This window comes from Abramis brama (assembly GCF_963993115.1).
Source record: "Abramis brama genome assembly, chromosome: 9".
NCBI classification, from domain to species: domain Eukaryota; kingdom Metazoa; phylum Chordata; class Actinopteri; order Cypriniformes; family Leuciscidae; genus Abramis; species Abramis brama.
The window spans coordinates 31,457,357-31,482,652 of record NC_139971.1 but is presented as its reverse complement, the minus strand read 5'-3'; the positions used below and the strand labels follow the sequence as shown (position 1 = coordinate 31,482,652).

Genomic DNA, 25,296 nt, shown 5'->3' with positions numbered 1-25,296 from the left:
ATATATATCACTGCTGTAAAACATGTTGTAAAGCTTCCTTGGCGGCATTTTTTTATTTGCAATGATCGCAGGATTTTTGACGGTTGCGGTCACTGCTGAGAAGCGATTGAGATGAAGGTCTTGAATTTGGGTCTCGCAAACGTATGGATTGTAAAGATGTGGATTACAGCACACAAATAAAATTTATTACTTTTGGGAATTTATGTTGCGTTTTGGCGCCATTTAATTACAGGCATATCTGATGAGTGCGTGAACACAATGGCCAATCAGAGGTGTTTACGATTCCGCTCAATATCGCTCAAAGTGTCACGATTTTAAAATTTCCGTACCCAAGGTTACTTTTTGACAGCTCTAGATTTTAATATTGATAAATAAGGATTCGTACACATTTGTATTTCTAAAAGGTGTTCATACGTAAATAATTCACATTTTATTGATGTATCAATATTGTATGTTTCAGTGTGTTTGAAAATGTAAGTAAATGTATGTGTGTTAGAGAAAAAAAAAGCCCTACCGTTATCTGTGGCCATGAATAGAGCAGTGTACTGGTTGTTGTGAACATGTGGAGACTCGCGGTCCAGTATGGCCCTGGTGGTGACGTTGCCTTTGAACGGGTTCACGATCAGCCAGTCTGCCGGGTCTCTCAACACAGCGAACCTGAGGGGCACACATGACCATTACATACACTCTTGGAATGGGTCGTGCTTTTGAACTGTATCGAAACTCAAGGATTTCTAAATGTCTTTCAGTTTATTTGTCCACTTATTGCAGGGACAATCCCCATTAGACCAACCGATGTATGCTCAAGAACACAATGCTGACAGCTCATGGATTACCCCCTTGCGGCGTTCGAACCTACAACCTTTTGATTCCCAGACCAGGTTTTTGACCTTTAAGCAACATTACCTCAAGCATTAGCACTACAGAGTGTGGACGGGTTATCAGGAAGGTAAGCTGAAAGTGGAATAAGAAGAAATGGAGCAAAAAGAGTGCCTGAAACATGTAGGAGGGATAAATGACCTGCAACGACACCTCTAAGAGTAATGAGCCTTTTGTAATTGGTTAACCATGTGACATCTCAACCGTGACCCCCAGAACAACTAAGCATGTGCGTATACACGATTGGATAAAATAGTTGCAGTAGTGCTGAAATCTAAAATTGAGTCACAGATTTACAGACTTGAAATAAAATGCCAAGTTCTCTGGCTTTACTGCTTTTAGGAAACCCATAGAGACTCTTTCAAAACAGAGGAGGGGGATTTAATTTTTTTTCTGAAAAGTCTTGCTGACTCGGATACCTTTCCAAAAAGCTTTTTCCTGTCCTAAGGGGTTAAAAAAATTGGAGTTGCTCACTAAAGCAAAAACAGAAATGGGGAATAAAGACACATAGCATATTTTACGAGTGACTGTATAATGTTTATGATTCTTCTTTCTTTAATAACATGTTTTAGTAAGTTTATATTTAAGAATAAAAGAAAACAATATTTGATTAAAATTTTACCCATACACTACCGTCTGTAAGATTTTTTTGGAAAAAAGAAAAAAGAGAAAAGAGAAAGGACTTATGCTCATTTATGCCAAGGCTGCATTTATATATATATATATATATATATATATATATACATATGCGTAAATAGTAACAGTAAAAACCAGTAATATTGTGAAATATTTAAATAGTTTAAAATATCTGCTTTGTTTCAGGATTCTTTACTAAATAGAAAGTTCTCCCACAGCAGCAATACATTATTTTTAAACTATTTTTGTAAACAATTTATGTACAAACATGTTTTTTATTTATTTTTGAGACCAGTTGAGACCAAAAAAAGTAAACTGCTTTTTGCTCCATTGTGCCCCCTTCTATTCCCTTCTGACAGCAAAAAGCACCTTTCACAAAGCAATTCTATCTTATCAACATTCCATCACAACGCATCCCAGGGAAATGTTCTCTGATTCACGAGGACAAGCTCCCGGAAACAAGCTAGCATGAGATTACCATCACGCTACTCTGGGTACAAATACCTTACATCCTGACTCAGATGCGCAAGTGGATAGTTTGTAATTCTCCTGTAAAATCAGCTGGCATTTGTTAGAGACATTTTTTTCTGGCCTGGAGTGTGTCACAAAGGCTGAAAATGCAGTCAATAGCTTTGAGCCACTGGATAAGAGAGCAGCTTTATACGCCAAGTGCAAACATCAGAAAAGTATGACATTATCTTGTATATAATAATAAAAAAAATCTTCTGTAACTGAAAATAATATAAAGACACATGCAAGTTTGCAAAGTACAAGAATCTGAATAGTGTGACATTTTCTTGCATATAATAATAATAATAACTAGAATGTACATTTCCTGAAGAAAATGTGAGTGGTGCTTGCAGTGGCAAAACTCGACACGGTTCCTAGGGTTTTACTATGCGGTTGCTATGGTGTTCTGGGCGGTTTCCAAGGTGCTCTGGGTGGTTGCTAGGGTGTTGCTAGGCTGTTCTGGGTGGTTGCTATGGTGTTGCTAGGCAGTTACTAAGGTATTCTGGGTGGTTGCTATGGTGTTACTAGGTGGTTGGTAGTTGTCACAGATGGTTACTATTGGAGTTCAGAAAGTAAGTCAATGCCATTGACTTTTTTTTTGGTGTTGTCTGCTGTGCAGCATCACGGCTCTGACAACCCTTCATTTATTTTCGACAGCACACTCTGAGAGACTTGCATGAACTGGCAATTCATATTGACACAAAACAAATGGATATTTCATTTCTGGAATCTATTTCTAAGACCTTTTACACTGCCATTAATCAGACAGCCTGAAAGTTTGCAAAGGGGGTGTGGCCTAGACACTTGTTCATAAGTATTATATTGTAAGAAAACTGATACACACACAGTGCTTCACCCAATTAGCCTCCTCTCAATGTCATTAGCGTGCCATTAAAAACACATTATGCAAATTAACATGTTATCTATAACGATACGTGCTAATGACCACAAATAAGCTGTCAAAGACCTTTCACATGTAATCAAAGCTTCGGCTGATGTAGGTGTTTTCATTTCCACACATTATCACACGATGATAAAATGATAAAAACTACGAAGGATACCACAAAATCCTCGTCCTTTTGGCCAAAGTTGTGTACCTTCTTGCTCGCACAGGAAATTATTCAAGAAAAGTGATTTGCCAGCATCCCATCTAACAAAAATATGTTCTAAGAGCATTTTGCTAATGTTCTTATTAAGTTATGAAAATGTTATTACACAATGTTCTCAGAATGTTCAAATCATCCAGTTTTTAAAATGTTTAAAAATATATATATATGGTTATGCAAACATTATGGTAATATTCCATTCATCAAGGTATACTTTTTTTTTGTGCTAACGTTTTAAGAACAATATTAAATATCACAAACTTCGATAACACAATCGTTCTATTGATGTTACTGGAAGAACATTTGTTCATAACTTTGATAGAACCTTGCCAGAATGTTAGCCGAAATTCTGAGAACGTTCCCTGTTAGCTGGGATGTCTTGAGGAGAATCTGGGTCAAAACTTCTCCAGACCCAAAGTCCACAGAGAAAGGATAAAAGACACAAAAGTTTCATCAGCATATATTTTAGTCTGTAAAACGCTGCGCCTGAAATTGAATACTTCCTTACTATATTGGCTGTGAAAAAAACAGTATGACAAAAAGAGTATGTCTGAATACAATGTATTCGAAAAACAGTAGGTGAAAAGTCCCCGGATGACGTACTACTTCCGCTGAGATTCCAAAGTGTGCTTTCCCATTTTGGTAGGTCACGTGACTGTAACAACATGGTGGATGTAGTATGTCCGAATTTCATTCACACTACCCTTATTCATACTATAAATAACATATTTTTTCACGTCTGTGAAGTAAATTCAAATTTTCTAAGACACATGCTGGAAACGCATGTAAAAACATCTTGAAATTGTATATATCTAATCTCATCAACAAAATTACTAAAGAAAATGCTTTTTAATAAAATATCTCTGAAGACAAAGGGCCTGTTTACACCTGGTCACTTCATGTGTTTTCTCTGACCGGAGTTATCCAATCGTGAATCTGAATCATCCATCCATCCATTTTCCAAACCGCTGGTCCAATGTGGCTACAGCGTAATATCATACAGGTATGAATTCCTATTTATTTGATTATTAAATTGTTTAATTAAAGTTTATACATAGTTTCCATGACAGAGTTCAAGATAAATCTTTTCATGTTACTACTGGAGCTGTCAGTTGTTTCAGATAATTATTAAACAGCAAGTGCAAATGTGGCAGTGGACTAATATATTTGTGGACTAACGAAGGGAATAGTGAATGAGGGTATATGGGGCGATTTCAGAAAGAGCCTAAATGATCTTACCAGCACTTTCTCTCCTATTGCTGTCTTTGAACTTGAAATTAGCTAATAATAAATAAATTGCAGCTCATATCTGTTGCTTCCATGGACGTGAACACCATTAAATTTGCATATAGCGCAGGAATTGAAGATCGGATTTGTATTCGTTTTGCAGAGATACATTTATGTGGACAATTGTAAATGGAAGAGTTTTAACAAATTGGATCGCTATCTGATCAGTAAAATTGCATGAAGTGACCAAGTGTAAACAGGCCCAAAGATGGAAAGATGGAAAATGCACATCATAACAATAATTCAATGTTTCTCAAACTGGAGTTTGCAAATCCCTGGGGATTCGTGAGGAAACTGCAGGGAGTTTGTGAGTTTATGAAAAGATCATTAGTTAAATCATAAAAATGTAAAATTCAAATAAATAAAAAAACAGTACAACACATACTAAAAAAATATTAAATATTGTATTTGTTTATCTTCATGTTTTGAGCATTAACTGACATCAGAGAACCGTGAACATGCAAATGTGCTGTTAAATTATTGAAATATTGCAAGGATAGTTTACATTTACTAAGCCTCAAAACAAAGTTCCAAACCTTATTTTAGTGATTTTTTCCCCCTTTGAGTTAAATATTCTTTCAATTTAGTGAATATGTCTTGTCATATTTGCTCATTTTAGTTTTAATCTAAATAAATGGCATGCATGTAATTTTGAATCAACAAAAATACATTTTAGTTACAAACCAAATATTCAAGGGAGTAAATAATGACAGAGTTATCATTTTCAAGTGAATCTCAGGGGTATACTTAAAATTTATATTTTACATCAAAGGAATTCGGTTGACTACATTGAATGCTTTTAATTAAAACATACTGTTGAAAAATCCATGAGGAGGAAAAATATAACACTGCAAGATATTAACAATGACTAATGTCCTACTACCTAGGATATCCAGATCAACCAAAGGAGGGAGAGCATTTGGCTCCAAAACTCTGGAATAGTCTTCCTGATACTGTTCGTTGCTCGGACTCGCTCTCCCAGTTTAAAACTAGATTAAAGACGCATCTTTTCGGCCAGGCATTCATATAATATTTTTAATCTTACAGTTCAAACTACAATCCGGCCTCTAGTTCATAAATGCCAGAGGAGAACTGGCCCCGACTGAGCCTGGGTTCTCCCAAGGTTTTTTTTTTTCTCCATTAGGTCACCTGATGGAGTTTTAGGACACCATTAGGCCACTTGATGGAGTTTTTTCGGTTCCTTGCCACTGTTGCCTTTGGCTTGCTCAGTTGGGGATATTTTGGGGATATTTAATTTTATTCTATCAATCAATAAATTCCACTAGAAACAAACCTTGTTGTATTATTTTATTTTAATTTAATACTGTGAAGCTGCTTTGATACAATCTGTATTGTGAAAAGCGCTATACAAATATACTTGATTTGATTTGATTTGACTAATGTACTAAGACAAATCTAAAGAATATTATATGAAACAATCATATTCTTACTAGATATCTCTTCTAAAAACATTGTACTGTAAATTCATATATAAAACGTTTGCATATTTGGTTGCAATAACATTTATTTTTGCTGATTAAAATGATGGCATTTTAGTCATAATAAAACAAAAATGGCCAAAATATGACATGAAAGAAAAAAAAAAAAATACGAAAATTTTTTTATTTAGCTTTTCATGTGTTTAGTAGCTCATTAAAATCTCTATGTTGCTAATGTGCCTGACAGCTGGACTGAAGACAAGAAACCTATATTTCAGCCACAATCGCACAATAGCAACTGCTCACAAATACAAACAACCTCACTTCACCAGGGTTAGGGCATTGTAGAGAAGTAGCTTTAAACCTCCATCTCCAACCAAAGAAGAAAAAGAAGAAACAAAGATATTCTTCACCCAATCTAAAATGTAAGAAATGCCACTCCTTGAGACACCTTTTAAATACTTTTTACTCCTTACACCCTTTCATGATGTGTCAGGCCTGGAGAGGGCCTGGGGTGCAGTGCATATTTATGCTCCTATATCTCTGCGAGGGGGCGGAGGCCAGGGGGGCTTTTCTCCACATTACCTTCTAATAGAGAACAGGGGAGAGCTTCTCTGCTGCAGGAGGGCCGCTCCGTACATCAGTTCTGGTCCTTTTATCCCTGTTTGTGCTCAGGGAAAGGATCTATGTGAGGAGAAATCTTTGCTGCCTCACATGTTGGCCTGTGGCTTGATATAAAACTATTTCTCCAATAAACATCCATATAATGATGATGCAAATAATGAAAGGTGTATTTTTATGTGTAAAACACTTGTGCCAGTAACAGCTCAATTGCAAATAAAAGTTAGTTTACAAAAAAAAAAAAAAAGATTAATAAAATAAAATCATCGGTTACACTTTATTTCGACGGCACACTTTAAACATTCTACTAACTATAAACTGTGCAACTACACGTCAATTAACAACTAACTACAAGTTTATATTTCGCAATTCTTCTTTTTTTTTTGAATTGTGAGATATAAACTTGCAATTGCGAGTTATAATGTCTAATTCTAAGGGGAAAAAGTCAGCTCACAATTCTGACATTTTCTAACAATTGCGAGTTTGTATCTCACAATTCTGATTTTATAACTCCCAATTGTGATTATAAAGTCAGAACTGCAAGAAATAAACCCGCAATTGCATGCTATAAAGTCAGAATTGCGAGATTTAAACGTGCAATTTTGAGAAAAAAAGTCAGAATTGAGAGATTAAAATTGAGAATTTTAAGATAAAAAGTCGCAATTACTTTTAGTCCAGTCATTTTAAGCCAACATGGTGGTAAACCTTGAACAAATTGCAACAGAAGCAAACTCAACTGATTGTGTATCCTCAATATGTCCTGAGTAAGGAAAAAAAGTCCCGAAGAATCCCATTAGGGGAAAGTTTTGAAAAAGACCCAAATATAGCCTATTCATACGCCTATTCATTCTTTTTCTTACGTGAATAGGGTAAAAATGTTAACCTTTAGATATCACCATGAAAATTACTGAGTTGATTAGCCTACTTACATCAAGACAACCAAAAAATGTATTACAAGTTTTTTTAAATTGTTTGTAAACATGGACAAATGGAGCACAATCTAATTACGTATGTGCTAATTTGCATAAATACCACAACAGATCTAAACATTGGGTATAGCCAGGTGAAAATGTCTTGTTGAATCTTGTTGACATATAACAGTAAAATACTTGATGTTAAGGTCTGAATGGAACCCATTTAGTCTTGATGTAAGTAAACAAATCAGTAATTTTCATGGTGACATCTAAAGGTTAAAATTTTTACCCTATTCACGTAAGAAAAATAATGAATAGGTGTATGAATAGGCTATATTTGGGTCTTTTTCAAAACTTTCCCCTAATGGGATTCTTCTGGACCTTTTTTTCCTTACTCAGGACATATTGAGGATACAAAATAAGTTGAGTTTGCTTCTGTTGCAATTTGTTCAACCTTTTTTCATAAAATGACTGGACTATTTGGTGGAAACAAGCTTCCATAGTTAGTAGACTGTTAGGGTTAGGGTTAGGTGTTAAGGTTCAGGTTAGTAGAACTAGTTGCCGTGGATGCAAAGCTACTTATAGTCATAAGAATGTCTGTTGGGAGAGCATCAAAATAAAGTGTTAGCAGATGTTAATCAGACAGTCTGCTAATACTCTAATGAGAGTTAGTTGATATGTAGTAGTTGCAAAGTTAGAATGAATAAAGTGGAATAAATCATGTAACTAGATTTAATCTATTTGTGAGGCAACTAGAATATATATTTTATAAAATAAATGTTTTAAAATAATAACAATAATAATTATTTAACATAATCAATTATTTATTTAAACAATATATACTAATATACTGTAAGCATTCTCTAACATTTATGAAGTGAACTGAATCAGCATCAAAGCACTGGAAAAAAATGACCTAGCCTCCCAATAATAATATGTATGTATACAGTATGTACCGTAGATATCGTTGCAGTACAATATTTTGGATTTTTACACTCTACAAAATACATTATTTTGTTGTGCTAAAAATGTACACTTGAAACCCTTTTTGTCCCAGTATTAAAGAAGCCATATTATGCCCTCTTTTGGAGTCTACTAGAATAGGTTCCAATGTTTGAATGTTCAAAAAACACATTGCTTTTAATATATTTTACATTGTTGCAGCACCTCTTTTCCCAGTCTGTTAACGTTCTGTTTAGTTTCTCTATGAAGCCCCTCCTTAAAAAAAAAAAGCACAATGTGCTCTGATTGGTTGGCTGGGTTAAGATTGGTCAACCGCTTTCAGCTTGTTTCAGAAACAACACACTACTACAACTCAGTCAGGCCATGTCCCTTTTTTTTTTGCATATGCTTTGGGTGAGAAATATTTAAATGAGGAATATTGAGTGTAAGTTCCAGGGAGTTTAGAAACACTGCTTACTGATATAGAGAATAACTCATTTTTCATGCTCAAACTGCAACATTACACACTGAATAAAGTTGCATAAGACCTAAAGCATAATAGGTCCTCTTTAATATGTGTTTAAATTTGTAATGTTCTGTTCTGTGTTGAGCTTTATTGCATGCTATGGCCCAGAAAACAGACCTCTTTATCAGCAAACACATATCAAGCAGAGACAAGCAAGTGGCACACTTATACTAATGCTCTGACTGCCCTGTGTTTGTAAAATAGGATGGATGCCCCCATTAGGATATTACTTTTAGCCATTGTAATTCAATGGCAGTGTCGTTTGGAACTGCTTTGGACCACTTTCTGAGCGAAAATCACCCTTCCCAAACTCAGCATCATTCTCGTTCTAAGTTCATCTCTCGATGGGATTCAGTCGCATGGCTTAACTCGACTCAACTCCCATATGTGCATCCACCGGACCCCAGATCAGATGCGTGCACAAAGATGCAGAGGTTGATGAAAAACAGCTGCGCCATAAACTCTCCCTTCACTCTCATGTCTGGGACAAATTGCCGTTGTCACCCCTGCAGATAGTTCGGTTCCATATTGGCAGAAAGAGCTGTACAAAGGAAATAAATGTGACAGGGAGGCAAGGAAATATAAACAGGGGGAGACGGCCCATCAATCAGCCATGGTCAGACTCAGAGGGAATCAGACCCCTTCTGTGGGTGCAGTCCGTTCTGCCAACCTGTCCATTAACTCCTCGTTAAAGTTCACACTGCCGCACACCATCCATTCATCTCACTCTGCTGCTTAACCCTCTGACAGCCTTCACAGGTTCAGTACACACACAAACACACATACACTCTCCAAGGTTGGGGAAGCTGCTTCGAAAATGTTGCTTGTCAAGTTATAAGCTACTCCTATTTTAAAGCAATTAAACTACATTTATTAAAAATAATAATAATAATAATAAAAAAATCTATGGAAGTAAAATAATGCCAAATGTTTTTGAAACAAAAAATGTAATTGTTGAATTGCACTACTTGAAAAAAAAAAAAAAAAAAAATGCATTGCATTACCGTGGTTTAATGCATTGTATTTTTAGGGCTTGCATTTTTTATGGGCTGAAATTCAACATGGTTGTAAATTTAAGCTGTGAATGTTTTAATTCACAACATTTCACACACATTTTCATTATTAAAAATTCAATAATCCATATTTACCTTTCAGATTTCACTTCCAAAAATATTGATTCTGTTTAAAAATACAACCTATAATATTCGACAGGCAATTTTCGGTCTTCTATCTATCTATCTATCTATCTATCTATCTATCTATCTATCTATCTATCTATCTATCTATCTATCTATCTATCTATCTATCTATCTATCTATCTAAAATAATAAAATAAAGTCTTGTAAACGCTGTTGACTTCCATTGCCAGGTTTAGCAGGTTACATTATTTCAATAAACGGGTTATTTCAATAAACTGATTATTTATCAGCATATTGGTGTGCATGTAAACATGTTGAATGACTGATGTAATAGGCAAAAAGTAGTATAAAGAAATTAACACCATCAACCAAGATTGATAAATGATGTAAAAGTATTGCTATAGCATGTTGTTATTTCATGTTAGTTATTAAATAGTGTTACTATATGTTATATAAAACAAAGACCAGACATTATGATGAAAAACAAATACAAATATGTTGATAATTGTTAGAGTATGTGAATTTATACCATGTTATATTATGATTTTTATATTTTACATTCATAATTTCAGTTTGATATGTCAACATACAGTATCTGGAACGTACCCACTGGTAAGGAGGAGGCAATTTAGCTTGATATGACGCAATGCTTGGACCTCTTAGAACAATGCCGTTTCAAATGGAGACTCCCATAAGCAAAGATGTGCCAAGCTGTGCAAAGTTTATTCAGCCACTGAGGATTCTGGAGCATGTGTTCAGACGAACGTTCACTTGATTACTGTAAGCTTAAGCAAAGACTGTGAAAATCATCAAAGCTCTTGGTGTGGTATCACCAGTCAAGCGCGCGGACACACCACACACACTCATAGATCCATCCTATATCTCTTTCACACTTTTTTTTTGCCTTGTGCAAGAGCTCACCGCCTGAGAACTAAACCGCATAACTGAGCTAACAGGAACCACTACTTCAGCTTCATTTCCATAAATTATCATGCCTCAGCAATGCAATACATAAAATCTAATTTATTATCATAATAAGGCACAAAAAGCAGCTCTTTGCATCGGTTGAAAATCATAACCCTGTAATTAAGTCAGAGAAAAGCAATTTGTCCATGCTTCAGAGAGGCCTTGCCACTCACAATCTTTCCTGTTGGCACCTTTTAGATAGTTTTAATTATTTAACCACATAATGGCTGTCTCTCACAACTGTTTCCCAGACTAATGCCACCTTGCTCATTATTAATGTCAAGAGGAAATAGAGATCAGATACAGTTTTGTTGCAGTCTATTTCCGTAGGACAGGCCTATATTTTACGAATTTACATGAAAACCAGCCAAATGGCATCCTGTGGCACACAATCAGGGTCGTGCAAGATTCTTTCCCTCCCAGAATCCTATTCCTCTTGGACCCCCAAAGTCATTCTATTGGCTGAAAGAACATTAAATGGGTACTGTATTCTGCACCTGATATATGTATGTATGTACAGAATATTACTGTTCAAATGTTTAGGGTCAGTCAATGATGCATTAAATTGTTTAAAAGTAACAGTAAAGACATTTATAATGTTACTACAGATTTCTATGTCAAATAAATGCTGTTCTTTTGAACTTCTGATTAAGAACCCTTGAAAAAAAAAATCATGGTTTCCACAAAAATATTAAGCAGTACAACTGTTTTACTGTATTTTGTATCAAATAAATGCAGCCTTGGTAATAAGACTTTTCAAAAACATTTAAAAAATCGTCCTGACCCCCAAACCTTTGAACGCTAGTGAATAAAACCAAGTAACATGGCGTTTAATTAGTTTTTTTAATATGATCTAACAATTGTTAATTGTTATTTAATGTATCAGCATACAATACAGTGTAAACAACAATCATGAGGACGTTGCCGGCCATGTACGGGTAAATAAGATAAGAAACATGCTTGGAATTATAGCTGACACTGTGGAACTAATGAGGAAAACAATCCATATCTTGATTCTGTGAGGTGAAATGGTTAACTCTGTAAAGAAAGGAGTCACAGAGGCCAAGAGTCTTCACATTTATCACGATTAATTCAGTTTTTCAGAGTGCAGTTATTCTTTTCAGCAACCACTGCAGAGTAAGTGAGACCTGACGTGAACCGAACTCTTCCCTCTGTCACCTAACTCAACGCAGCTCAGAAGAGACTCTGAATGCCGCATGCTTGCATTAAAACAGACAGCCATTCAACAGTACTGCATTGTTGAATAGGGACAGAGAGACCTTCAAATAAACACAATGCACACATTTACAAGTACTGGTGATTAATCAACGCTTAGAAATTACAGCAAACTTAAACTTAACTCTGCAAAAGAGTTCATTTAAAACTTGTGATTAATTAATGGTTCGCCCACATATACACAAAGAGACAATTGATATATACAAACCCACGTAATGTACTTCAGGAAAAGTCAAGTGCGATTCTGAAAACCTTTTGTATGTAGGCTAAATGGATTTTGTGTCACTGCAATACGATGTAAAACCCAAATACATTTACACAAAGTATAGGGCAGCAAGATGTCTTGAAATCATTTGAAATAATCAATGTCATATTAAAATAATTAATTAATTAAAAATGGTAACTATCAAGGTAGTTCTACATGAAAACGGACATATCTGCAGAAAAATCAAGAACTCTGACATTTTTTTGGCAGCATAGAACCTTGGCACACTAAATTTACAAATTTGTCATTTGTCCTGCCAACAAATGTCAGCAGATCTAAAACATATTGGCAAATTTAGTTTTTATTTCCATTCTCCAGAGATATTTTACCATTTTATGTTTTAAGTTTTAATCTAACTAAGCAAAACGAGTAGTGAGTTTAAGTTACAGTGAATGTCCAGGATAACAAATTCCACATTAAAACAACTAATTTTGTCTTTTAAAAAAAAAATACAAAAAAAAAATAACAATGCATTTAACATGATTACAATAACAATATTTAAGATTAATCACAATTATTTTAGTTTATACATCTCATTTCTGTTAAAAAAAGGTTTGACATTTTTAAGATTAATCACAATTATTTTAGTTTATACTTCTAATTTCTGTTAAAAAAAGGTTTGAAAACAAGAAATACATAAATAGAAAATAATAGCCTGTGTAGGGTGACCTTTGACAATAGACCTTGGAGTTATGAAGGTTGAGATCTTCTGCTTTAATGAGAGGAAAACTGGCCTGACATCTAGACACGGTCTGTCATCTTTCAGCACTTGCTGAGTACTGCAGTTCCAACACATACTAATGAGAGAAGGGTGCACAGGAAACTGAACCCACAAACGAGAAAGTTATTTGGTCAGATCTGGAAAGCAACATATTCCAGCATGTTCTGCATATCATTAACTGTCACTATCACTACAACCTTTCCAGACTGCACCAGCAGATGCTTAATACACAATGTGAACAACAATGTCAGTAACATTGATAAACAAAGTGACTTTTTTTTTTTGATGAATTAACTATATATATCACCCAGCATATTGGCTGCAATATATAAATGAGCTTTTGTTAAATATCAAGTGTGGTAGTACAGGTGTGATATTCACAGCACAGATGATACAGCGTCTCCATAGCCTGCAGCTGTATGTCCAAAACCAATGAATCATTGAACAGCTTTCACTACTGACAGATATACATCTATTCACTTTTTTTCATCTTACAAAGACTCTAACGCACATAAGGAGCAATAAATGCACACAAACAGCTCAAATCTGCTTTAAAACATGAACAGATATTTTACTGTCAGATGAAGTATTATGCTGTTATATGAGATATTATTTAACACGCATTAAAGAAATTTGTTATAAAAGCATACAGCAGACCTTGAATTAAGTCAGTGTGGAACACCTAAAGAACATTTCTCTTTTTATGAACTCTTTCCCTGCCATTGACGGAATTTTCCGTCATTTATGATACACGGTGGCCGGCAATCCACGTTTCACCGTTATATGGTAGGGGGCGCTATTACACATCTTCTAAAAGAATACAGAATCTCCGGATCAAAATACAGGTGAAGAATCAGCAGAAACAAGCGATAGAAGCATTGCTTATGCACATGTAAAATAACATAATCATTAAACAGCATATAAATCAAAACTGCCTAATGTTACCGAATGAAATCTCAACCCAGTTAACAACTGTGAAGCTTTGGGGGTTTTGATGGAAGCAATCTACTCTATCTATGTTTTGATCATTGCTCTAAATCCGATCCGGATGTATCTTCGACAAAAATGCGATTTTCTCAGCTTTTTGTTCAAAATGTTGCTTTTTTTTAAAAATTTACCAATTCAGGTTGGTTGTTTTTAGGCTTGATGTTATGCATTTAGAAATTTTTTTTGTTTGTTTAACACAATGATTGATTATTAATTGTTTAATCTCCAATTTCTATTTGTTCTATTTATTTTTATTTAATGTGATTTTTAATTTCAAAGCGATCTAAGGTATTAACTGGAAAAGTGAGTGATCTGAAATTTTCGACAGGTAGTGTATTAAAAAACCCAAATAATAAGTTATACTGTATTCTATCAAATAAAAACAAACTTTTAAATTGAGAAAGCAATCTAAAATCTACCACAACATGGCAAATTCCTGGTCGCTTTAGAATGTGCTTCTTTACGCTTTAATAAGTATCTTCTGGAATGTTCACTCTTGGTATCGACTATGCGGCAAATAAGGAGATGTGAGAAATTCCCTACACAAGCAAGCTCCAGCCATCTTCTCTGTGTCTCTCACTTCCTTTTCTCAGAGCTTTAAACTGTAGCACAGCCAAAGGGAGGAACAAAATTTTGAATTATGTATACAGAGCTGTTCTGAACACTTTTTTTTTTGGAGCGAGATTAACTCAAAGACAGCTTTGAAGCAGAGTTGAACTGGGATTTATGCACTGATCTAGGGGAAAGCGCTACATTTTGGATGTGGTACTCCACAGGAGAGCGACCACTACAGCAGGCTTCAGTTTCCCTGTGTGGACAATATGACCATGTTCAGATAGGACTAGGCGATTAAATGATAATGATAATTATCAATAAAATAATTTTTATTACACATTTTTTTTATTGTTCCTCAATAAAATTAAAACATAAGTTTGATAAGTGTTTGGTATAATGTTCATGCACTATGCAAATAATGCTGCGCATGCGTGTTACAGACCGTCGCACTGATGCCAATCACTGATAAGCGTTGCCATTTCTGTTGCGTACTTCATGAGAAACATTAAACAGCAAATGCACCAATGCGTAGCGAAATTTATCAGCTCAGCACAAAATACGTATAAAAAGCATAAAAAGCTTAGAGCGAATGCATTTACGGTGAATTCACACGGGGTGTCGGCGTTAACGCTTCTCATTTACTTTGAACAGGTGACGTCATGCTTTGCCGAACTGAATTGTGGGTTCCATTGAGTAGCGTCACTGGCATTGTTTGCGGCAGAAGTTAAAAAGTTAAAAACTTTTCAAGCGCCAATGCAGGCGTCAGCCAATCAGATCACCTATGCAAAAACCCAAGTGCCAAGAGCCAGCCAATTGCGTTAATGCAGCACCTGAAAAGTAATGTGATTGGCTGTTGTCACTATGACGGTCGTGTCAGCACCAAGCTTCAGACACGTCCTCCGTGTGAATGCACCGTTACTCGCTGACCGTCTCAATCACGTGACCACTAAACAGCGCTGTGAGATCCATTGAAAATTGTTCCAAATCACTCCCATACAAACCACAAATCAAATGCCTCAAACAGGAGAAACATTGAGCCCCAACAATACAGATAGAAGGCTTTTCAATCCAACATTTACCATGATTTACTGTTGTAACACTAAAGTACTAAAGTACCAGTAACATAACTTTTATAAGCTAATGCAAATAGAATCACATCTATTTCACAAATTCTAGCCAGTGTAATTCTCAGCATCACTCCTAATGACCTTTGGCGGTGAGGGAGCTTGCACTCAACGAGCCTTCCCATAATTCTGATAGTGTCTGTGTTTGTGATTTCCCTCAGGCTAGCAATGATGCGCAGCTCACCTTATCCTGACAAGCCTGAGAGAGCTAAATAAACGGATGGGGATGGAAGAAAACTCTGTAAAACCTTTGAGCAAACACATCAGAGGCCCCAAAATCTTAACCATGTCTGACATGCTCCTCTGAATTACTAATTTAGAGAAGCAATCAGAGGTACTTCAGATAAAAACTGATTAGAGTTCAAATGAGAGCTTCAAACATGTCTGCAACATGATGCCGTTGAAAAGCTCAATGATTCAAAGTGTAGCAGGATTTATTTTACAAAAAAAAATAAAAAAAAATGAAGCTCTAGAGAGCAATATGTTTGTATGAAAAAAATCAATGACAATTCTGTCAGTTCAAAAAAGTACACTATTCAACAAAATTAGAGTATACATTAAACCAGAAAAAAGAATCAGACGCCAAACAAGACCTAATAATGATTCCTTTTTTCTCTATTTCTATGTTTTCAAAATGTAAACTAATACAATAGAAACAAATACAACAGAGATGCTTTTAAACTTCATCTTTCAATGTGCACAGCAAAGCACATGTTTCTCCGGGCTTCAAATCAGAGGTATATATAATGACTATAATAATCCTGTTGCTCACAATATCAATTCCACTATCTGTCGTTGTTCATAAGTCTACTAATTCTGCAGTCATTTCTCAATTTTATGCTCTTATTTTATCAAGTGAGCCTGGTTGCATATATTTTACAATGCAGTACTACCATGGGACACAGGTAGATCAGTGGGTTTTCACTTTCTTTTGTACTCGTTGTCCTTGCTATGGGCCAATCTATGGGGCAGGTTCTGATAATATTATCAGAACTGTTACAGGGAATGAAAAAAGTACACAAAAATGATGGATAGAAAGATAGAGAGATGGAAATGTAGATAGAATGAAAGAATTACAGGATGGATAGATGGATGGATGGATAGATGGATAGATGGATAGATAGATAGATAGATAGATAGATAGATAGATAGATAGACAGACAGACAGACAGACAGACAGACAGACAGACAGACAGACACACACACACACACAGACACACACACAGAAATGTGTTTAAACAATTAGTATGAATTTCAGAGAACGATGTCTCAGATTTTTGGACTGATTTTATAAACTAGCATACATAATACATAAAAAGAACCTTCTGCACATGCCTTCCTTCTGTCGCCTCCTCTAAAGCTTTCCCTCTGTCCTTCCTCTTCATTTTCCAACATCCTGTTCTTTTTTTTCTTACTTAGTCCTGCCACTTATAGCCTCAGGTGAAAGCTATGGTACTTCAAAGAGCCTTTTACTGGGAAAAGGAGATCAAAAGAGGTGAGGCAAGCAGTGAGAGGACAGATATAGAAGAGACGAATGAGGAGAGGACAGAATGAGAAAGAGAAGGGAGAGAGCTCATATGGTTTGTGATGAGGAGGGCTCGCTCTAACTAGCAGGACAGAGTGGTAATAATGGCAGAGCACATGATCACAGCAACGCACAGAGTTTCATTCTGAGAGTTTCATAGATGCTCGGCGGACACGGCAAATCACAGGAGTTTGTTTAAATTCTCCTGATCTGAACAAGCGTGGCACAGCTTACACTGAGATCACATTACAAATGCAAATGTGTAACACCACATCCACAGCAAAGAAGGTTGAGGGAATGAACAAGGTAGGAATAGAGAAAGATTGTGAAAAAATGAGTTCAAACAAGCACTTCACTTCAGCTACTGTTTGATTTTATAACATGTGCTACAACCTTGCATAGCCTTATTGCTAAAAAAGACACTATTTTAAAATCCTTATCCTGTTACACAGGCTAACAGACAACACAAACCAGATGTACATCCTCTAAAAGATTTAGATTAGAAGCAATTGACCAACCATACTAGATAAGAGCTATCACACCGGGCTAAAATATTAGCCTATGCTTTGAGAAGGTAATGAGGTTTCAAGAAAATTAAAAAGCTATATTAAAGTAATGATCTGTCAAGACTCTGAGAAGTAGCAGCTCCAAATGCTTAGTCAATAATGTAGTTGGGCTGCAAGATGAATGCCTGCCCAGATGGTCAAACTCTCTTGTGCAGAGCCGTGTACTCATGTCAAATATTTCTCTGAGAACACAGCAAATGTATTGAAATAAGTAGAGAGAACAGTAAGACAAAACTAACTACACCAAGACATGTCTGTGTCACCACCAGTGGCAGGGGTCTGTGAAATTTATTTCAGAGTTCATAAAAGTTATTCTTCCCATGTCTAGCACAAACAGTGTAACATAAACAAAACATTTTTTGTCAATATTGGCTCTGGAAATGGTGCACTTGGTCCCATATGTAATTACATCAATCAGAAAGGTGCTCATGAGCTTCCCTTTTGTGCCAGTGATGCTCTCTCAACAGCCTTTTGCTACACATCACAGTTGATGGCTATACAGTTTATACAGCATTACAACACAAAAGTGTGGACTTGGAGGAACAAAGACAGAGAATCACATTTGGGACAGGGACATAGTCATAATTATGACATTAGCACCAACCTTATGCTCTGGCTTTGTAGGTAGTCCGGGTCAGTGGCGTTCAGCATGGCCACAAAGCTCCCTACGGGAATATTCTCTCTCCTGATGACAACCAGAGGATCTGGGAAGAACACCGGTCCTTCATTCACATCCATAACTGTAATGTAAACTGTTGCTGTAGAGCTGTGGCCGTACACAACATCAGGAACCAGAGGGTCTTCGTTTTCTACTTTTATCAGAAGTGTGTGAAATTTTGCACTTTCATAGTCTAGAGGCTGCGAAAGACAAAAGACAAATGGAATTATGTAAGAGTGATCAACTAACCAGCATGTACCTATACCAAGCAAATGACTCTTTATCATTACACTTCAATTAGTACTGTACATGCTTTCTTGTACAAAGCAACTTGCAGCACAATTGTACAACATGAGCAAGAGTAGGGGCGTCCAGTCCTGCTTCTGGAGTGTTACTTTCCAGCAGAATTTAGCTCGAAGACACCAAATTTCTAGTAATTCGGAAGACCTTAAATAGCTGGTTTAGGGTTGTTTTATTTGAGTTGGTGCTAAACTCTACAGCGGGAGTGTCCAATCATGCTCCTGGAGGGCCAGTATCCTGCCACTATCCTGAGTTTAGCTGCAACCCTAATTAAACCCAGTAGAACCAGCTAATAAAGGTCCTCAATATTAGAAACTCACAGGCAAGTGTGTCAGGGCAGGCACACCCCTTCTCTACAGAATTGTCCCTTTAGATTGGACATCCCAACCCCAAAATTGCCACTTTATCTCTGCAGTTTAGTTACAAATCCTACATTAGTGGCTCATGAAGGTCACCTTCTTGGGATTTGAACCTTCAAAGTTGCAGATACCAATCAAGATCCTTGATCACTTTTGGATAAGTGGTTAAATTCTGGGTGATCTAAGAATTGGTAACCTAAACTTTAAAGGTTCAAGCCAAGAAGGGGACCTTCAAAAAGTCTTCACCATTATGATGCAATCAATAAATTGAACCAAACACATGACTGAAAGAGGCATAACACACCTTTACCACTGACAGCATTCCTTCATTGTTGTCCAGGTTGGTCTGTATCTCAAAATTCTGGTTGGGATCTCCATTGATGATGGAGTAAATGGCTCTCCATGCTCCGGTGGCTGGGTCGTCTCTGTCGTCCACCGTCAGGTTCACTACCACGCCGGTGGATCCCTCATTCACAGATGCCTGGAACTACAGCACATATTGCTTGATCTGTCAAATGTTATAAACCAGGAAATTGTATTAAACCAACACTTTAGCATTTGTTATTACATTTACAATGGCACATTATTTGAATTTGCAGTCTGTAATCAATATCAATATTTTCTTTCCAATCTCTTTAAACAATAAGACAGAATGAGCAGTGGAGGAGTTGCGGGGTGTGGAAATGAATGCTTTGACTAGATCTCTATAATTGTGCCTCTTATGTTTACAGAGATTAACACAGCCAGGGGGACAGGGTCTATTGTTTTTGGCTAACCGAGCACCATCTTGAGTAATGAAAGAAGCACTGATCAACCTACGGCTGCATCAATTCCTTCCTTCCTTGTTTGGTACACGCAGAATCTCTGTCTTACATTCACCTCCCTCCTACTCTTCTTTCTGTCCCTTTGTCAAAGATAAGGCTTAAGCTAAGCCTGTATGAAACAGCTCTTGTCCTGTTGTTGTCACTGGATGAAAGCCACTCTATTCAGAGTGTCACAAATCTCCATAGTCCTTGCCCAAACCAGCCCAATGTCACAGGTCTGTTTGGGGAGATGAAGTGTTCCTAGAAGGGCCAGATGAGCTCTGGTCCCCATCAGCTCTGCTATCATTTCTGTTTAGTGGCTTGTAAAGTGAGCACCCCTTCTATGCCTCAGGGATGTGCTCCCTTTATAAGAGCTGTCCAGCAGGGAGGGTGTAGGGGGCCAAATGCAAATGTCATCATTTGGTCCTGAAGAGGGTGCAGCTGGATCTGGGTGGCAGGATGAATTAGAGAAGTTTGGAAAGGCAGTTTCAGCAGTTTAAACACCTGTGGGACAGATATATTGCCACTAAGCCCTCTCTCTAACTAAATGCTTAATGCTATTGAGTTAGGAGCCACAGTTGTGAACCATCCAAGATTAACAGTGAAACCCTTAAAGTCAAGGAGGCACATCTACATTGACAAACATTGACGCTCAATTTTTTCACTTGCCATCTCTCTCTCTCTCTCTCTCTCTATTGGGACATTTCATAGACATAATGGATTATACTGTACAGACTGTAAATTCTAACCCCCTACACTAACCCTATAAACCTACCCATCACAGAAAACATTCAGCATTTTTAGATTTTCAAAAAAGATAATTCTGTATGATTTATAAGCTTGTTTCCTCATGGGGACCACAAAAATGTCTCCACAAGGACCAAATTAACTGGTATTACTCCCCATAACGTTCCCCATAATGTAGGGAATTCCAGGAACACACACACACACACACACACACACACACACACACACACACACGCATGCACGCACACTTTCTGCATTTTTACATTTTCAATAAGCATCACTTAATATGATTTATAGTATGATTGGTTTTCTTGGCATTTTATTGTTTTCTGTTTTTAATCATAATCATACTCTAACTATACAATATGCACTTTTTAGGCCATTTAGATTTTTCATTTGTAAAGGCCCATCTCCCAATAAGAATAACTTCTTCAGTAGTTTAAAGACAGAACCCAGTGATTTTGTTCCTAGAGAAAGAGAGAGAGAGAGAGAGAGAGAGAGAGAGAGAGAGAGAGAGAGAGATGGCTCCTGGAGTTGGCCTCACATATAAGCCATGCTTTATCCTTTCCTGAAAATATAACTCCATTTCATTGTTTTATTTCTGAAACACAGGCCTTAAAACCAGTCCCTAAAACCTGTGTGCCTCAAAGGAGATGAGATTATACCTGTCTGCAGAAGGCCATGAAGCGATTACATCACTTACATTTTACTTCAGCTCCAATGAGAGCATTGTGTCTACAGTGAGCCCTGCAGGTGTATCACTGTCAAAATCACAGCGGCGGGAGATATCAACCAAGATTTTATCATGTGTGGAATAAACAATTAAACAAATGTTTTCACAAATGTTTACAGAGGGACACGAATGCATCCGCACAGCCTCACGCTCTGCATCTTCACTTCGCTGACCGCTCGTGTTGCATTTAATCATCTGGAGCAGTGAAGCGGTCAGATGGATGTATTCAATCTTTGTTGGCTGCTGATACCCTGGCCCTGCCATACCACTGATAAGACCCCAATCCCTTCGAGTTCACAAAGCAACCAGCAGTGTGACAAACGGGGAAGTTATCAACCCGAGGCTAGACCTCAAAACTGAGAGGACAGGGTGGATTTGTGTGTGTGAGGTAGATGTCGCCTAGTTGAAGCCCCCCAGCAACAGAACACAGGGCAAAGAGAGAGAGAGAGAGAGAGAGGCCAAAGCGAGATAAATCACTTCCTACAGAGCTGCCGGTGAGGTGACACCCGGAAGCCAAGAATGACTTGGATTATTTGGCATGCCATTCATTATCAGTAATGTAGCGCAGTGTGACGGCATTATTGGAGTTTCGTTTTGAGCTGTGCAGATGCATTAGTGACAAATAGCTCAGAAAATTCACACCTGATACTGTAACCCCAAGTTCGTCTTGACATCTGTTCGAGGAATCAAATCAACATTCATGACCTTTCGAGAAACTCTGCCTGACTTACAAGTCTCAAATTGCACATCTCAAGCTGGGAATGTGAAGAAAAAAAGCTGCATGGTGTTTTCACAGCTTAATGAGATTCTTGAAAATAGCACTTTCAACGTGCAGCCAAACTTGGATAGCTTTCGAGGTGAAAGGCACTCCAAAAGGCTTCAGAGAACAAGAGTCATGTGAAGGGTCTCTCCTGATGTGCCCGTGGATGACAATACAGGTGCCTTTTATGCCACAGGAAACCTCACTCATAGTCTTTCTCTTCACAGCCTCTCAGAGTGACAGACTGAGACGTTCCACAGTCTGACGGCCCTTCACAAGGCGTCAGTTATTCCGTCAGAATCTGATTGTAGGGGAAGGTCTGAAGAATGGATTTGAATATGGTAAAATAGTTTAAAGGAATAACTCACGGCAAAATGAAAATTCTGTCATTAAATTCATTCTCATGTCATTCGACGCCTGTACGACTATCTTTCTTTTGTGAAACACAAAATCTAATATTTAGAAACTCTCAAAAATGCTTGAAACATTCTTCAAAAAAAATCTTCTTTTGTGTTCCGTAAAAGACGGAATGTCATGAAGGTGAATAAATGGTGACAAATTTCATTTTTGGTTGAACTATCCCTTTAAAGAGAGGATGTAAGTGCAAACTGTTGTGCCGTCGTGACAGCATTTTGGAAATCAGCGATGCATGAAATCAAGCTTTCGTAGATAGTAGCTTGGTTTCAGGTCTTATGTTAATTATTTAAAATAAAATAACAATAATTAAAGAATTATGTTAATGTCAATACACTGCACTGTAAACCTGCCATCTTCCATTTTTAATCAGAGAAAATATATGTGGAATAATAAATCATTTACTGTAATTAAGCATATTGCACTAGCCGAGGGAGTTCAATCCTGCTTATGGAGATTTTCCTTTCTTCAGAGTTTAGATCCAACTCTAATCAAACACACCTGAACCTGTTAATCAATGTCTTGGGCTCACTTGAAAATTACAGACAGGTGTGTGAGAGCAGTGATGGAACTAAGCGCTAAACTAAATGCCAAACCCACAAAATGAAGTGCTGCATCCTAATTTGTTTTCTTCTGCCATGCATTATAAGTATGCACTTTGCTGGCGATGGGAATGTACAAATTTTTGCATGTTTTAAAATATAGTACATCAGTATTGTGGCATAATACTACATTAAATCCCCATGATCATCATGTCACATATTGCTCACTTTGGCACATCAGCTTAGAATCTAAGGGGCTGTTTACACGACACAGTTTTCAAATAAAAAAGTAAAACTTTGTATGCGTTTTTGCCATTCGTTTACACGACAACAGCGTTTTGGGTGCCTGAAAACGCAAACTTTTTAAAACGGGTTTCAAAGTGCTTTTTTTTTTTTAAACGGTCAGTGTGAACAATAAAAACAAAAATCTCTGAAGACGATGACGTCATGCACATGCGTATTACGTATTCAGTCTATAGTGTTTAATCGCCATCTAACGGCCTGGCAGCAGAATACAGCGTTTTTAGTCATTTTCGTGGCTCTTTCTGAATTGGGATCACTTTTATCAATGGTGTCGTCTGTTCGCGGAAAACTCAGAGGAAAAACATCTCCGGTTTAAGCATGTTGTTGTGTAAACGTATTTATATGAATGAACGTTTTACATTCATATAACTCACCATCCAGGCACCTTAAGCATATCATACTATTTTAAGTACTATAATTTTGGATGCTATAATTCTAATTTTACATACAAGTAATGATGGATAATATACAAACTGTAATGAAGCCTAAGTGCATCCCTTACCTATATGACAGCTTTGCAAGAAAATATTTTACATACAGATAACAGCCTTGTCTGAATGCCTGGCATCTTGCTATCAAGCTATTTCTATAACTGACACATTTCTTCATCCTTAAGGACACTATCAGTCTGAAGATGTCATGACGATATATATCTCACTGCATCCCCTGAGATGTAATGAAATCCCTGACTGTTCACAAACTGATTTTATTTATGAGGACATGTGAACTAGTTGTAGGTATCTGTGGTCCATTAATTACCAGCTGGATTTCACAGGACAGATGGGAATCATAAAAGTATCTTGAAGTTATGACTTGTAGTCTTACATTTAGGGTTGCCAAACGTCCCATGTAATATGTAATTATTATGTATTAAGAGAACAGACTTGTGTTAAATCCATATGGGATGCAGTTAGTCGCAGTAAAAACAACTGAGAATGCTTCAGTATTTAATAATTTGAATACATTTGGAAAGTGTCAATGCTGATTTATTTTATTTTTTTAAATAAAAAAATAAAAAATCATTAAAACTGTACACGTGGAAATATGATCTACTAACGTCTCGGTTACGGATGTAACCCTCGTTCCCTGAGTGGGAACGGAGACGTTACGTCGGATGACGACGATTGGGGTTTCGCTTAGAAGCCTATCACCTTCGAGTATATAAAACGAGCCAATGGCAATGAAATGCCATGGGTCTGCGGAATTTGCATAGCGTAACTCCGCCCGCCGCAGGGGGTATATAAGGAAGTACGCTGGCACAATGCAGACATGCCTTCGCTGAGGAGCCGAGACTGGCCCCAGGCGTTTTTCAGCGGTACAGCGGAAGTGGCAGGAAGACGTAACGTCTCCGTTCCCACTCAGGGAACGAGGGTTACATCCGTAACCGAGACGTTCCCTTTCGTGGTCACTCCGAGTTACGTCGGATGACGACGATTGGGGTTCCAGTCTAATCACGCCACCTCGGCTGTCTTCCAGTGCCCTGCGTAAGTCCGAGCTCCCTGTTGTGAGACTAGCACGAACGAAGGAGTCCTACTCAACACAGGGATACCAAGGTACACTGGGATGCATATCTCCAGAGAGAAATATGCAATCATGCCCAGCCATTGATGGGGGGGACTTAGAATACACATATGACCCAGAGGGATGCATATGGAGAATCACTGGGGTGTCCAGCCGCAGGTGGAATTTTAAACCCCAGGGGTGGCAAGGTGGCTTGCCAAGGGAAAGACACA

General features: G+C 37.2%; 1 protein-coding gene across 1 annotated transcript in view; it reads right to left on the bottom strand.

The window, feature by feature from the left end:
* The window catches only part of cdh13 (cadherin 13, H-cadherin (heart)), a 364,060-nt gene that overhangs the window by 37,147 nt on the left and 301,617 nt on the right, over positions 1-25,296 (bottom strand). Inside the window, exons 9-11 of the mRNA XM_084125023.1 lie at positions 19,566-19,748; positions 18,549-18,802; positions 515-657 (exon numbers count right to left, since the gene is read on the bottom strand). Coding sequence (XP_083981149.1) covers positions 515-657; positions 18,549-18,802; positions 19,566-19,748 — 580 coding nt within the window. The remainder of the gene's footprint in view (positions 1-514; positions 658-18,548; positions 18,803-19,565; positions 19,749-25,296) is intronic.